At 39.8% G+C, this 15,712-nt stretch overlaps 1 protein-coding gene across 3 annotated transcripts in view; it reads left to right on the top strand.

The window, feature by feature from the left end:
• Nucleotides 1-15,712, top strand: part of HECW1 (HECT, C2 and WW domain containing E3 ubiquitin protein ligase 1) — a 354,103-nt gene that overhangs the window by 83,670 nt on the left and 254,721 nt on the right. For all 3 annotated transcript variants that reach the window (XM_038392643.2, XM_038392644.2, XM_043508692.1), the window contains one exon: nucleotides 13,283-13,607. In XM_038392643.2, coding sequence (XP_038248571.1) covers nucleotides 13,283-13,607 — 325 coding nt within the window. The remainder of the gene's footprint in view (nucleotides 1-13,282; nucleotides 13,608-15,712) is intronic.

Here is a 15,712-nt window from a genome sequence, read left to right as displayed (position 1 = left end):
GGAGAGTGAGCCACAGTCTATGCTAGCTAAAGTTCCTGAGTGACCTTCAAGGGTAGCCCTTCCTTGAGCTTATTAAAGCAATTCAACCTGGAAGTGGCAAAATTATAGATAACTATGACCAGGTTCACAGCTCAGAAGGGTTAAAGGAAGGGGTTGCTGTATCCTATTAGTCAGAGGAGATATGATTTTCCAAACTATTTAAATATGATGCACTACAGTTTAGAGCAGTTTCCTTTGTTGCCTGCAGCTGCAAAGAACTATATTTAAGTATACAATGCCTCCTCTCCTCCAGAGATGCCTCTTTTAAATTTCCTTTGGGCCTCCACCTGTGAGGCCAGCAATGCTCAAACCTTCCAAAGTAGTGATGGATGTTGGTGTCACAGATCCAAAGCTCTGCTATTTTTTAGACATTTCACCAATAATTTTTTAAAATGCCATTAAATGAAATAAAATATTTCGTACAATTTCAACTGCTGACCTCTGGCTGGGAAATAATTCTTACCGTATTTTTCCAAATGGAGGGAGGACCTGTTCTTCACGCCCCCTGTATAAGTAACAGGTTAGAGCAAGCTTACACTCAAAATTTAAAAGTGAAAATTTAAAAATTCACAGCTGCCACTGACCACTCTTCCCTTCTATCCCTGGAATGGTCATTTTCAGTAATGGTGCCCCCCCGTCAGTCAGTGGAAGGACATCCCTGGAAAAACCATAGCAATGTATAATCCATCTGTATAAACAGAGAGGTAGCAGTTCCTGAGCTACACTGCATATATGTAGAATGGGGTATGCAGCTCACAAAATTCTCCTCCCAAAACAAAGTCCTTTACTATTTGAGCTAAAGGAGAATCTTCGTTAGTAGCATTAAGACTAACAGACATAGAAGGTGACATGATTCCAAACAGGTGAATAAATTCCATTATATACAGTAGAGGGCAGAGGTACACATTCATACAAGCTGATATATTGCAGGTGCAGTAGAAACAACTAATTTGCAGATTGTATGGAAGTGTAAGGATTAGATTTAGAAGAAAAAAATCTTAAGTCTCCTCTTCTATGCCAACATCACAGCACCTACGTTCTTTTGAAAGTTATCTTTTATCATTAAAATTAATAAATACCACTAGACTAAGAGACTTCCTCTTCTTTCACATCTAAAATGAGTTTATTTATTTATACATTGACTTATAACTATAGCTATAGCCTCTGGGTGTATTTGCAAAATTGAAATATAATTTGAGCATAAAAGCATACTGTTATAGGCAGTAATGCTAGCTAGCAATGCTATGCCCAATATCTGCCCATCACTTAAAACTACTTACACTACATATCCAAAACTCAAGAAAATACTTGAGTAAATAGATGGGTCATGCTCTGTTGTGTTTATCTTTACATATATATAAAACAAAACAAAACAAAAAACCTCCATTAACACCCACCCCCAAAAAATAAACATTCAAAATTTGAATTTGCTCAGTGACAAAACTATTTTCCCATCACATCATTTACAAAACTCAAGCACTTAAAAGCATGGAAATGAATAGTTAAGGACATCATAAATCTTACAGTGTCAACATCAAAGCAAACACATTATTCTTATCAAGTATAAAGAAAAACATATTTCATCTCAACAGACTATGATTGTCAAAGAGAGCACTTAAATTTTACCTCTGAACTATCTGATATTAATAGAATTGCCATTGTCATTACTGTGGGATAATCCCAGTTTTGATGCTCTGTTTTTGATTGCCTTGGAGGACAACCATCTGCGTGTCCCTTCCAATCCTGGGAGAAGAAAGGTATTTTGGAGGGGTGAGAAAAAGGAGAGACACAGAGTCCCTGACATGGGGGGAGGCGGGGGCGAACAGAAATCTGGTATGGGGGCATGCAGATCCCTGATTATGGGAGGACGGGGGAATGGGGGGCACACAGAGCCTTGGCATGAGGGGAGGAGCGTATGGGGGGCACACATAACTCTGGGTATGGTGGGAGGGAAATATGGGGGGCACACAGGCCCTGGCATGAGGGGAGGAGGATAGGTTGCAGGACGTTGCTGAAGTAGAGAGGGATGGGAGGGTGGCACACAAAGAGCTTGTTGGGTGGAATGGAGGAATGCAAGGGGCCTATGGTGTGTGCAATGCACTTGGCCTACAAAAGCAATGAAGTTTGTGACCCTCTACATTTGGTATAAATCCGTGTCTGTGTGTGATAGAGAAGTGGGTGGTGGTGGTGGGAGTACAACACAGATAAATTTGAGCCATATAGCCAAATTCTCCTCTCATGTAAACCCACACAATCTTTGGGTTTCCAAAGATTTGCTCTTCTATCCAAAGGGTTTTAATTAATATTAATAACTTAACTTTTTGATTTCTGTGCAGGATTTTTTGTTGAGACTGGAGCATTATAAATAATGAACTATGTCCATAGTCTACATTCTATATTATACAACTCTATTTTTAATTCAGGGTTCTAATGGTGATATGTACAGTGCAAATCACTTGAGCTTTGATCTTTGGCAAAGAGGTTCTCATGAATGGAATTTATAATATATTGCTACACAGAGGTTGTCATTTGGAACTCTCAAGTTTCCTAAGGAGCCAGATTTACTTTTCTGCAGCAGGAAACTTCCAAAGGAGCCCTAGACTCTCTGTTTTATGAGAGCAGAGAAATAATTGTAGCTGACACTTATGGAAAACATTCTAAATTGGTGGAATTTTGCTTGCACTCATGTACCCTGCATTCATTTTTAGTTGGAGACTTGCAAGTTCCACAAGACTAGTTCATAGCTTTTCTTGTGAATTCCTGCTGTATTTTTGTAGATTGCACTGTATCTATGTTTGCACAGACCTGTACATACAGTGTATACTGTATATACAGTGATAGATTAATTTTATTACACTTTACACTTTTACTTGGACTCAGATTGTTTTTTTTTTTCACCTTGGCTAGCTGCAGCAATGTCGTATAGCTTGTTATAATTTTGCATTGTTTGCCTGGAAAGTCAGACAATAGCTTAATAATCTGTGTATTTATTTATTCAGTTTATACTTTGTTTCTGTCGTATCTTTTTATATGCATTTATAATAGAAAATTTCTACCACCTTAAGTCTGTCTTACCTGTTTAGGTCCCGATCCTGCAATTGACTGTGTGCAGATTTAGAAGTTCACTCACATGCAGCCTTGTTGAAGTCAGTGGGGCATCACATGGGCACAGGGATCCTTCTGCCTGGAGGTATTTGCAGGATTGGTGCTGTCCCCATTCAGGGCAACTGCACCTGTATTCCCCTGCCACGGTCCAGCAAGGGCACCCCCTCCCAGGCTTCTGGCTCCCCAGCTGTCACCTCTCTTGGCCGGAGATACATGTCTCTCTCAACACTGTGAATACAGACTGCTCAGTAGGCCAATTTTGCTTTCTCTTCAAAGGCTATGAACAGGGTAATTACCACAGTAATAAGGTACCCCACAGCTCTTTCTAAGCAAGCACATTTATTCTTAAGGTAAAAGCATCAGAGAGAAAACATATTAAAACAATAAAATAATCTACTCAGATGATGATAAGTTTACCAGAGATCAGTTCTTGAGTCCAACAAGGGCTCTGCTGGTGAACAGTCCTTCAAACCCCACCAAGGGGTTTTTCTATGGTCACAAGTCCATAACAGCTGTCAGCTCAGAACAAGCACATCCATGAATATGTGAGTCACTCTTTTTTCCAATTTGGGCCTCTGGTCTGGTCTTCATGTAACAGCAATGGGTTTTTCCAGAGCGCAGCTTCAAAAGGATGGATCCAGAAGTGAGAAACTGCCTTCCCCACCTCCCAAATATTTCTTAAGAATCCCACTTAACTTTGTTTTTCTAGCACATTGTTTCAAAGAGTCCTTTGAAGCTCACAAAGCTTGTCAGGTATTACATTAGTCATATCTCCTACACATGTTACATATAATCCCACAATAACATATAAACATTTGCATTTTTAATACAATGAACTCCTAAGGTTCTTAAACTTAATTCCATATCGTTTACCTTAATTTAGTAAGGTTTGTCCAGTATATAGCAGAAATTTGCTATATCTGTCACAGGGGCCATCTCATTATTCACCTTTAAAACCGCCCTCAAAACTCTCCTTTTGCCAAAATGCCTATAAAACACTTAACCACAGTTAGGCTGCTGGTGTGCTGACATCACTGCCTACTATGCTGACCAATATTGTCTCATTGTTTCCTTGTGTTCCCCAGTCTGTCTGTATCCATCTATTGTCTCTTGTCTTATACTTAGATTGTAAGCTTTTTTGGGCAGGAATGGACTTTTTGGTCTGTGTTTGCACAGCACCTAGCACAATGGGGTATTGCCCCATGACTGGGGCTCCTAGGCATGACGTTAATACAAATAGCAATAAATAATGACTGTTTATTTGTATTGTTTGTAAAGCACCTAGAAAAATAGGGCATCAGTTGTGGCTGGGGCTTCTAGACACTATCAGACTACAAATAATAACAAATAAAAATAAAATTACACAAACAAAATGTCAACAAAACTAAAGGGCTCTCCCTCCTCAACCTCTAGAAGAAAAGAACACCTGCACCCTGCTGTAACCACTCCCTCAGGAAAACATGAGTCAAGAGATAGGCAGTGTTCCCTGAAAAACTGGCTCTGCTGGGAGAGGCAGCCTGCTGATCAGACACATCAGACTTTTAAAAAAACAAAATGACTGATACAGTATGCACATGTTTCTCAGAGAACTCTGAGACTTAGATGGTTGTGTCTTCCAAACAACAGATCAAAGAAACCACCCAAGAGGGACCTTTTTTTAAGCAATAGCTGTTTGAAAATACTGTATTTGGAAAAGAAAAGATTGTGAAATAACACATTTGACCTTTGGCTTCACAATCTCTGTGACTTTTCTACTGTGTAGTCCTTAGGCAATACTTTACTGCTGTTATTTTAAATGGTCACTTGCAAAGGGGAAAGAGGTTATGTGTCCTTTTCTGTTCTTGTTTTTTTTTAAAGGCCTCAACATATTTTTTATTTAAAATATAGTTCTGCTTACATTTGAAATTTAGGTCTAGTTTAAGTTTAAAGGCTTTTGTGGAGGGAGAATGGATAGGGTTATGACTCCATGAGTACCAAGAAAATAAAACCTGATTAACACGGGATGAATAGTTGTTTTATTCAGCCTGTTTAAAACTCTGTTGTTTGTTTGTTAACATCTATTAAGTTAAGACTGAGGGCTTGTCTACGCTTAAAAAATGGTACAGCAGCAAAGCTGCAGCTCTTCAGTATAGACACTACTTAAGCCAATGAGTAGGTAACCCACTTCCCTGAGAGGTGCTAGCTATGTCAGAAGAATTCTTCTACCTAGCGTTGCATACATGGGGACTTAGGTTGTCTTAACACCGCTCAGGGGTGTGGGTTTTTCACACTCCTGACTGACGTAGTTAAACCGACCTAATTTTCTCATGTAGACCAGGCCTGAGAAACACTTAGGTTGAATCTTTATTAGAGATTGAATATTCACTGCCTTTTCATTTAAGGTCACAGTTATTGCACATTGCACCACTGGGGCTGTGATAAATTCACAATCCACATTTCTGACACCTCCAACAAATCTTCCAGAATAAGTAGGGAAGACCAGATTTCACATTCCTCATATTTTTAAGTAATAAATAAATAAATAAATTGCAGACTTTCTTTATAGTGTGCATTGTAAAACAGCAAACAAAAGGACCCAAACATTTTTCCCTTTAAAACCAGTCAGTATTTAAAAATATATAGGAGTCAAATAAGATTATGTTATTGAAGTATGATTGTCATGTAAGAGTTCCAGCATATTCATGTATTTAATTGGGAGCGTACATTGCCAGTTCATCCTTAGTAGGTAGGGTGTTCAGGTTTTAGTTCTAAAACACTAAAAAACTCAATAGGGCACATTCTCATGTTACCTGTAATGTTTGGCATTTTAGTGTGCATGTTCCAGCTGTGTAGCTGGTTTGAGATGTCTGACTCTATACACAGTATAGAGGAGTTGCCCACACAACAGATTCATTCTAAGACTCCAGTTAAGTTAATCACGACAGCAATGTGAATTCCATAAAACTGCAAGCTAACCCAAAGTGATGGAAGTAAACAATTTTAATACAGTGGGGCAAATCAGTAGGCTAAATAAAAATTACAATGGGGGTGGTGCCATAATAGAACAAAAGTCCCAGATTGCAGGTTGTGAACCATCTATAGTTCTTGTCTATAAGAAAGAAGTACTTGGAATCAAGTTTCTTTTCTAAGAATGTCATCACTATAATCAGATGACTGTACTTTTTATATGGTCCATGATCACATCCTTTTAAAATGTATGTTCCTCCTTTTCTACCATTGTTCCTAATCTGATTTTGTAATCTCGTGTGTATATTTAAGTTTATTTAATATGCCATTTTACATTACTTTCTAAGGTTTAAATTTTCAAAAGTGGCCAGTAATTTTGGTGCCTAAATTATTGAGTGCTCAACTTGAGACACCCTAGCACTTTTCAGACAGGGCTAAGCACCCACCCTCTGAAAATCAGGTCCCTGTAAGGTGTCTCAAAATATATAGCCCATCTTTTATCTATCTTGTATGGTAATTACAAGGTAACTAACTTGGTTGTGCTCTATCACTAACCATTTTATAGTACTCTTACATTCACAGCCTTTCTAACATATGATTTATGTCCCCGCATGTCTATTGTTTCGCTTGTTTTATTACACATATGTAGTTATAAATGATTTCTTGAGATTGTGCAGCATGTTTTGAAATATTTACGTCTGTGGTTTCAGTATTTCTTTTTGAAAGGTTAGAGCAATAAGGGCCAAATTTCTGCTAGCAAATACCGGTGCATAATTCCCACAGCTTCAGTGGGAGTTGCTCATACAAAAGCAGTAGCATTTACCAAAATTGATAATGGCTTCAGAAATCACAATCTAACAGAAAATGAACCAAAAATATCTAATATACTGAAGTGATTAGATTGATGGTTTTTGTGAGTTTTACAGGGGGAGAGGGGTGCGGGTGGGAGTGGGTTGATCATGGTAAATGAAAGATGTATGCAGTTGCTTGATTCCAGCAGCTGAGGTTTTAAGAAAAACATCATATATCATAAAAAGAAAAGGAGTACCTGTGGCACCTTAGAGACTAACAAATTTATTTGAGCATAAGCTTTCGTGAGCTACAGCTCACCTCATCGGATGCATCGGATAAATTTGTGCCATTAGTGCCATTAGTACTCCTTTTCTTTTTGCGAATACAGACTAACACGGCTGCTACTCTGAAACCATATATCATGAGACTTGTGATAATTGCAAGAGTTAGCAACACTAGGATAGGTAACAAATTGTTCACATATCCCTCATTTCTAGGGACATTACTTGGTGTAATCTGAAAGTTCCCTCTTAAACTATCATTTGAGCAGCTAAAATTGAAATGAAGTATAAAAGTGTGTCTACATTGGTGGGGATAAGTGGGATTTTCCATGGATTTCAGCTAGCTCAATTGAGCTAATTTGATTTGGAAAACAAACTTATTTTCTTAGTCTAAACAAGGCCTAAGTGTCTGGTTAAATCCAGTGCTTTAAAGATCATAAAGAATTTACCCCCAACTCTTGAAAACCTAGCTTATTCTGAACTTCTGCTTACCAGGATGGCTAAAGAGTAACACTATTAACCAATGATCATATTTGCTATAGTAATCTTGTACGTGTGCCTTATAGCTGTACCCATTATCAATAACTTCATTTATATTATGCAGAACTTTAAATCTAACATTTACAAAAATGAAAAATGAGGTAATCTAAGGTTTGTATGGCACAGAGGTGAACTTGGAATGTTCTCATAATGGAACTTTCTCATACTGAGGGAGAGTTGAATATTATGTCACAGTGGAAAACTGGGGGAAAGTTTGCAATGAAGGTTGTAGGGAATTTCCCCATTTTGGCAGGAAAATTGTTGAGAATTCCAGTTTTTGCCAGACATTTTGGGAACACAGACCCTTCCATATTCCTGTAGTCTAGAACTGGATCCCAATTCTTCTAAGTCAATGGGAGGTTTGTCATTGACTTCAATGGGAATAGAACTGAAAGTTGAATTTTGGACTTCAAATTAGTTTCCAGCATCCCTTAAGGACATTCTAGTCTAAGTATAGTAGACGCTCAGTAGTAGTAACATATCAATGCCCTTTTGCTATGTTGCTCCTAAGCAGCTATTGCTGTTATGGGGAGTGTCAACAATTCACAGTTGGGAAAGTGTTCCCCAGGGATGGCTGCTCTTAGAAGGTGTTGCTGCAAACAAGCGTCTACTATATTTCATTCTGTACTCTGGAAAGAACACAGAGAAACTTTTTATGTTATATACTGTAAGGACACTTTTATTATTTCTGCATTGTTAACCCTCCCAGATTTTATATTGTTGCTATATTGCTTGAATACCTTTTAATCATGTACCAGAATACATCTTTTAAGGAAAGTATTTGCAATGTTTTCCAGTCCTTGTGTGATAGCAGCCAAGCTTCTATGACTTCTCATTACATTCATTTACTATATTGCCTAACTGTGAGAGGATATAGGTTTTGTCCTACTAATCTGAGGACTATTAACAAATTAATCTCTGACATTAGTCGTGCTCTGCTGCAGAAGCCTTCCTAGTGCTTCATTTGGAGCACTTATGATTGAATATCTGTGTGCATGAGTGCAAAGGAACTTAATGTAAGATTATTAGAAACTCGGGATTAAATAATCTACATCTACAATGTAAAACCTTGCAGCAATCTCACTTAAGAAACAATAAAATGTCATCTTTCCATAGTGCTATTCGCAATGTTGTAACATCAGTAGTTTCATAAGAACAAAATTAAATTCTTAGATTCTTTTATTTGGAAGTGTAATATGTGTATGTTTCAGCATATACCATAAAGAAAACTAACTAGGATTATATGATTTTTTTTTTGTGGAGAGTTTCTCACTTCCTTTGCTGAACTCCCAGGATTTGTCTCCTAACCATTCAGTTCACATTCCAGTTACTATCTATTGTGGCCCAGGAGGATAGGTTGAGAGTCCCATCAGAGACAATGAAGAGTGCTCATGATTTGCAGGAAAGGTGATTGCTGAGTGGCAAGAGCTGTTAATTTTCTTTGCAGCTGTTGAGTGCGCCACCCCTGTAGCATTCTGAGTCTTTGATATGCCTACATCAGGAATAAATCCCACTTATCAGCACAGAACCTTGCCCATTGACTACAGGGCCAATCCTTTCATTTGGCTTCTAACTTGTACAATTATTCCCATCATAGAATCATAGAATATCAGGGTTGGAAGGGACCTCAGGAGATCATGTAGTCCAACCCCCTGCTCAAAGCAGGACCAATCCCCAATTTTTGCCCCAAATCCCTAAATGGCCCCCTCAAGGATTGAACTCACAACCTTGGGTTTTAGCAAGCCAATGCTCAAACTACTGAGCTATCCCTCCCATCAGTGAAAGCTAAATGCAATAGGATACATTAATGTACAATAAAACTACCCTTTTAAATGCACAAAGGTCAGGAAATAGAAAAAAAAGGTACTAATAGCATGAATTTGCCCCATTGCACATATATAATAGCTCTGATATATGAACATAGTGGGCCAAATTCTGTTTCTGTTAAGAGATTCCATCCCATTTGAAGTCTGTTGCATATTGTTATATCTCTCTGAGATGTTCTCAGTCTCCTTATAAATGTCTCCAGTAGCAGTGGTTCCACTTGGCCCTGGGTGGTGTGTCACAGGGAGTGGGGTCATTAGATTACTGAAACCCTAACAGTTACCTGTGTCATGCTGAAAAATAATTCCTTTTTTAATCTCAGAACTATTTTTCAACTTTAACAACTAGTTCTAGTGACATAGATACATATGGAAATAGCAGCACAGTTTCTTGAAGTGCTTGTTTTCTTTTAAATAGGTGAATTTGTAATTGTCCATAGAAATAATAGTTAAACCCACACTGAAGATGAAAAAATTATCCATTTATTAAGTATTATTAGTATTACATTTGAAAGAACACAATGAGTAAGAATGCATACCATATAGCCATTAAAATTCAGAAATGAAAAGTGTCTGCAGAACCACTATTCCTTAGAGGATTTTGTCACAAAAAGTCAAATAGCCTTTGAAACCACAGACTTGTTGATGCTATATAATGCATTAGCTAACTTATGCTAATGATGCATATTTATCTGAAGGAATGAGTAGAGCTGATTGGGAATATTTCACCAATATATATATTGTTGGAAAATTCCCATTTGCCAAAATTGGAAACTTTTAATGGAAATATCTGTTTCAACTAAACTTTCTTCAGGAAGGTTTCTCAGATCCAGGTTGGAATTTCTAGTGAGAGAGAGAGAGAGACCTCAGAAGAGTCCAGTGGTTAGGACACAGGTGAACAGCTAATAGCCTGGTGGTTAGGGTACTTACCTGGAATGTGGAAGATCCAGTGTAAAGTCCCTGCTATGCCTAATTCAACTTGGGTCTCCAACATCCTAGGTGGTGCCCTGACTGCCTAACTATTCTGGGGTTCTTTCTCAGTAACCCTTGTTGGAACTGTTCCCTCTGTATAAATAATTAAATATTATTTGGGCAAGAAAGAGACTGATTCTGGGATATGGGAAAAACAGCTTCAAGTCCCTACTCTGAATTAGGCAGACTATCACTTGGATTTTGCATATCCCAACAGAGTGCCCTAACCACTGGTCTATTGGCTATTTTGGGGTAGGTGGATCAGTCTCTCTGTTTTTCTGCCAACGTTTTTGAAAGGTCTCAGTTTTGTCCTGATGAGGAAAAAACGCAAATTCCAAATCCTCAACATATTTGGGGAAACAGAATTTTTCTGGTCATCCCTCATAATGAGCTTGAAATTCTTGGTGTTGGTGTCTCACTATCACAGACTGGTGATTGTCTCAGGTTGTGCCATAGTTATAGCATATGGATCCTATGCTGAGTGACAGAAACGTTTATTGGGTTTAAGTTTATTGACTGAAACCTAGTAAATATCATCACCTTTCCAGGAACTACTCAATAGGTTAAAAATATTGTTTACTGCATGTGAGAAACTCTAGTTTCTTTATAGACAAATGATGCATTTGCTAGTTACACATTCACAAATAAAATTAGATCCAAGTCCTTTTTTGGCCTTGCAGTATAATGGCGTTATCCTCACAGTGAGGCCTGTTTAAGTGAATACACCTTCCTGTTAACATGCATAAATAAATACAATTGTTTAAAAAAAAATGCAAGAGACTTAACATGATGTGTAGCATATGGTGCTCCCTAAGCAATGCTGTAAACTATTCTCTGTATTCCTTCATTCCTGCCCACTTGTCAAGGGTTACTGTCTTCCTCCCTCTGCTCCCGCTTTTGTACACCTGTCCTTTGCCCCTATTTTGCCTTCTGTGTTGTAGCTTTAGGGCCCAGTCCTGCAAACACTTACTATCAGAAGTAGCGTCCACACTGTGAATGAGTCCCCAGTGGGCCTAATTATGGTATTAAACACTATGCTCTGTGTTTGCAGGATTGGGCCACTATATTGTAAGTGTTTGGGGACAGGGTATGTAAATGACATATCATACTTTGGGTGCTGTATAAACAATAAAACTATAAATGCTTTGAGGCAGGAACTGTCTTTTTGTTCTGTGTTTGTACAACACCTAGCACAATGGGATCCTGGTCCATGACTAGAGCTTCTAGGTGCTACCACCATAGTAATACTAATAATTAATTATCTTGCTGTTTTCCAGTTATTCAAAGTAGTCTGCCTTATTAGTCAATAAAATATCGTTCATACTGTATTGTACTTATGGTACAAGGCTGTGAATAGGATTCAGAATTAAAATATTGATTTTATTCACAGAATTATTTTTCCCCCCTCTTAAACTTAAAGCATTTCAGTTCAAATGGATTTGTCTCCTGATCATGTGAAAAGGCCCTTCTTATGGCAGAGGAAACTGTGAAGAGCTCTCTGATCTTGTATCAGATGAGCTGGACAGCATGTCTGGAGACGGGTGGATAATGAGAGGAATATATGAGGGACTGAGTGATTTGAATGGCAGAGCTACTTTCTTTTGGGAGGGAGCAGGTGAAGAGAAACAGCAAATGGTGTCTGAAAGTAAAACAACAAGCAATGTCTCACAGTGGGCTTGTCTTCACTTCAGAATAAACTTGAGTTATAACACAAGTGTTGCCCCTATCCTGAGTTTTGTCCACACACACAAACCCTTAACTTCAGTGCGGTGGTGCTTTTCACTTGGGTTGGCTGGCCCAAGATAGAGTAAAGGATAAAATCAAGTGAGAACAATTTGCTGGCTGCTAGCTCAACTATTCTGCAGTCTGGACACAAGCTAATGCCACTGGTGTGATGGTAGTCCTCCAGGGTCTTCCCACAATTCTCCTGTGTTCCCAGAAAAGACAGACACACTCTCCCACAGTTACTAGGAAAATATTCAAAAAGCAGCTCATCTTACAGCAGTGCTAGGAACCATGGGGTGTGCCCCCTGAAGCCTTAGTGCTGCACATGAGTGAGTGCAGCACCATGGTGAGTGCAGCAGCTCAAGTGTAATTTCACAGTGTGGCTGCTCTCACTTGAACTAGGGTACTGGAGAGGAATAATTCTGTTTACTCTGCCACAAATACATATCCATTATGGCTGAAGGGGTCATTCCTTTTTTGTGGCAGGAGTACTTTGGATCTCAATCTGGGAGGAGAATTTCTTTTTGAACACTGGCTGGTATCTCAAAGTGGTGGAAATTGTTCTTTATGGGGAGCATGAACTTAAATGTATCCCTATGTAAACTCCACTGGAAATTACCTCAACGATGAATTTAGCTGATGGTGTTTGAAAGAGGATGGAGTTTCTATTAATTTAGAAGAGAGTGGATCTCTAGTAGTCTTTGCCCCATCCCATGGCCTGAAATGTATGTGTGGGTGTGTAGAGAAATGAACCATCTGTTTCTCCACAAAATCCCTATTACAGAAGAGCCTGGTTACACAGGGGAACCTCATGTATATCTTGCATTTACAGCTGTCTCCATAGACATGATTAATCAATAAAAAGTTTGATACATGATATGCATCTCCTGTAGAAAAAATTTCTATATCTCTTGTTTCACAGTCATGTATGAAGAGACTGTGATCATTCATTGTTTTTTTCATTCCAGTGCACCTTTTTATATGCCCCTTCTAAGCTGGCATATAAAATTCAAAAAAGTGTATTCTAAATAATATTCTTTCCTTTCTGCCCCTTCACAGAATCTGTACCAAAACAGGTTCCTAGGCCTGGCTGCCATGGCGTCTCCATCTAGGAACTCACAGAATCGGCGCCGGTGTAAAGAACCGCTCAGATACAGCTACAACCCTGACCAGTTTCATAACATGGACATCAGGAACAACTCCCTTGAGACGGTAACCATTCCACGGTCCACCAGTGACACTGACCTGGTCACTTCAGACAGCCGATCTACGCTGATGGTCAGCAGTTCGTATTATTCCATAGGACATTCACAGGACCTAGTGATCTATTGGGATATAAAGGAAGAAGTAGATGCAGGGGATTGGATCGGCATGTATCTCATTGGTAAGTCCTGCCTGCCTTTGCATTTCCAATAGCTTTTATTTTTTAATTTTGAGTGTATTAGTGAACAGTAAAGTAAGGGGTAAACAGAACTTTCTTGGTCTAACATAGGCAAGCTTATATACATAGTTCTTCAAAGGCCTCTTTGTCCTAAATTGTCACACAGTCCTGATCTTCTTTTGCCTGAGTAAGCATTGACTAGGATCTTTAGAGTTCTGTCTACACGAGAGGTGGGCAAACTATGGCCCGCGGGCCACATCCAACCTGTGGGACAGTCCTGCCTGGCCCTTGAGCTCCCGGCCAGGGAGGCTAGCCCCTGGCCACTTCCCCGCAGCCTCAGCTTGCTGTGCCACCAGCGCTCTGGCCAGCAGGGCTGTGAGCTCCTGCTGAGCAGTGCGGTGGCATGGCTGGCTCCGGCCGGGCAGCAAGGCTGCCAGACATGCTGCTCTGAGCGGCATGGTAAGGGGACGGGGAGCAGGGGATGGTTGGATGGGGCAGAGGTTCTGCGGTGGGGGTGGTCAGGAGATGGGGAATGGGGGAGGTGGGGTTGTTGGATAGGCATGGGAGTCTCGAGGGGCCTGACAGGGGGAGGGGGTGTGGTTAGGGGAGTGGGCAGTCAGGGGACAGGGAGCAGCGGGGATTGTATAGGTGGTGGGGTCCTGGGTTCGGGGTGGTTAGGGGTGAGGGTCATGGGAGGGGACGGTCAGGGGACAAGGAGCAGGGGGGTTGGATGGGTGGGAGGTTCTGAGGGGGGCAGTCATGGGGTGTATAGGGGGTGGGAGCCAGGCTGTTTACGGAGGCACAGCCTTCCCTACCCGGCCCTCCATACAGTTTTGGAACCCCGATGTCGCCCTCAGGCCAAAAGGTTTGCCCACCCCGGTCTACACTGTGGACAGTTTCCCAAAATTTCAAACTGGTTTGATTTTAAAGAAGTTTGAATTTTTGGGGAAATGTCCCCAGGCTAGACAAAGCCTAGGATTCCAAGCATCTACCAGTGCAAGTCCTTACTCATCTGAGTAGTCTTTACAGCAGTGAGACTACTCACATCATTAAGCATTCTGGAAGCTTATAAGGTTTTGCAGAAACAGAGCCTTAGCCCTTTGAAAAGCATTGAGCAGAATGTCTTTTCTCTGTATAACTAAAGAATACTTAGATATGAGTAATAAAAATTAGTAACAATGGATACATACTTAACTTCTTTTCTTCAGTACAAAATTAAGATTTTTAAATTTAAAAAATTTAAAAAATTTAATTTTTCATTAAAAAATGGTTAGGAAATTTAAAATCTTTGCGCAGGATTCATAACAGATACACTGAGGGCTTCATCCTCCAATGTACTGAGCACTCAGATCTGATCCAGTGATGCACTTAAGCAAGTGGTTAAAGTTAAGCACGAGTTGCAACTATTTGCTTAAATGGGCTTACCTCATAGAATCATAGAAATGTAGGGCTGGAAAGGAACTTGAGAGATCTAGTTCAGGAGTTCTCAAACTGGGGGTCAGGAGGTCATGAGATTATTACATGGGGAGCTGTCAGCCTCCATCCCAAACCCTGCTTTGCCTCCAGCATTTATAATGGTGTTAAATATATAAAAAAGTGTTTTTAATATATCGGGGGGTCTGCATTCAGAGGCTTGCTATGTGAAAGGGGTCACCAGTACAAAAGTTTGAGAACCACTGATCTAGTTCATCCCCCTCCGCTGAGGCAGGATCTAGTATACATAGGCCATCTGACAGGTGTTTCTCTAACATGTTCTTAAACTCATGTGCTTAAAGTGAAGTACATGCTTAAATGCTTTATTGGATACATCCAGAATGCTCAGTACCTTGAAGGAGCAAGTCCGAAGAAACATACCAGCACAAAAAACAAATGGTCACTTACACCAAAAATCACACCTCATGCAGGTTGCTTCCAGTCCCAAGAGACCAGTCACTAACCCCAGAGCAATCGGTAACCTAGATCTCATATAAAGACAAGACCTGTAGCCAATCCTGTAATAAACTACCTAAAGCTTTATTAACTAGAAGAAAGAAATGAGTTATTTACAGGTTAAAGCAAGCAAACATATACACACAAATGAGTGATCATCTGAATCCTAAGAGCGACAG

Source organism: Dermochelys coriacea, chromosome 2, assembly GCF_009764565.3.
Source record: "Dermochelys coriacea isolate rDerCor1 chromosome 2, rDerCor1.pri.v4, whole genome shotgun sequence".
In the NCBI taxonomy this organism is placed as follows: Eukaryota; Metazoa; Chordata; order Testudines; family Dermochelyidae; genus Dermochelys; species Dermochelys coriacea.
The sequence above is the reverse complement of the archived record's forward strand: the minus strand, read 5'-3'. Positions and strand labels throughout refer to the sequence as shown.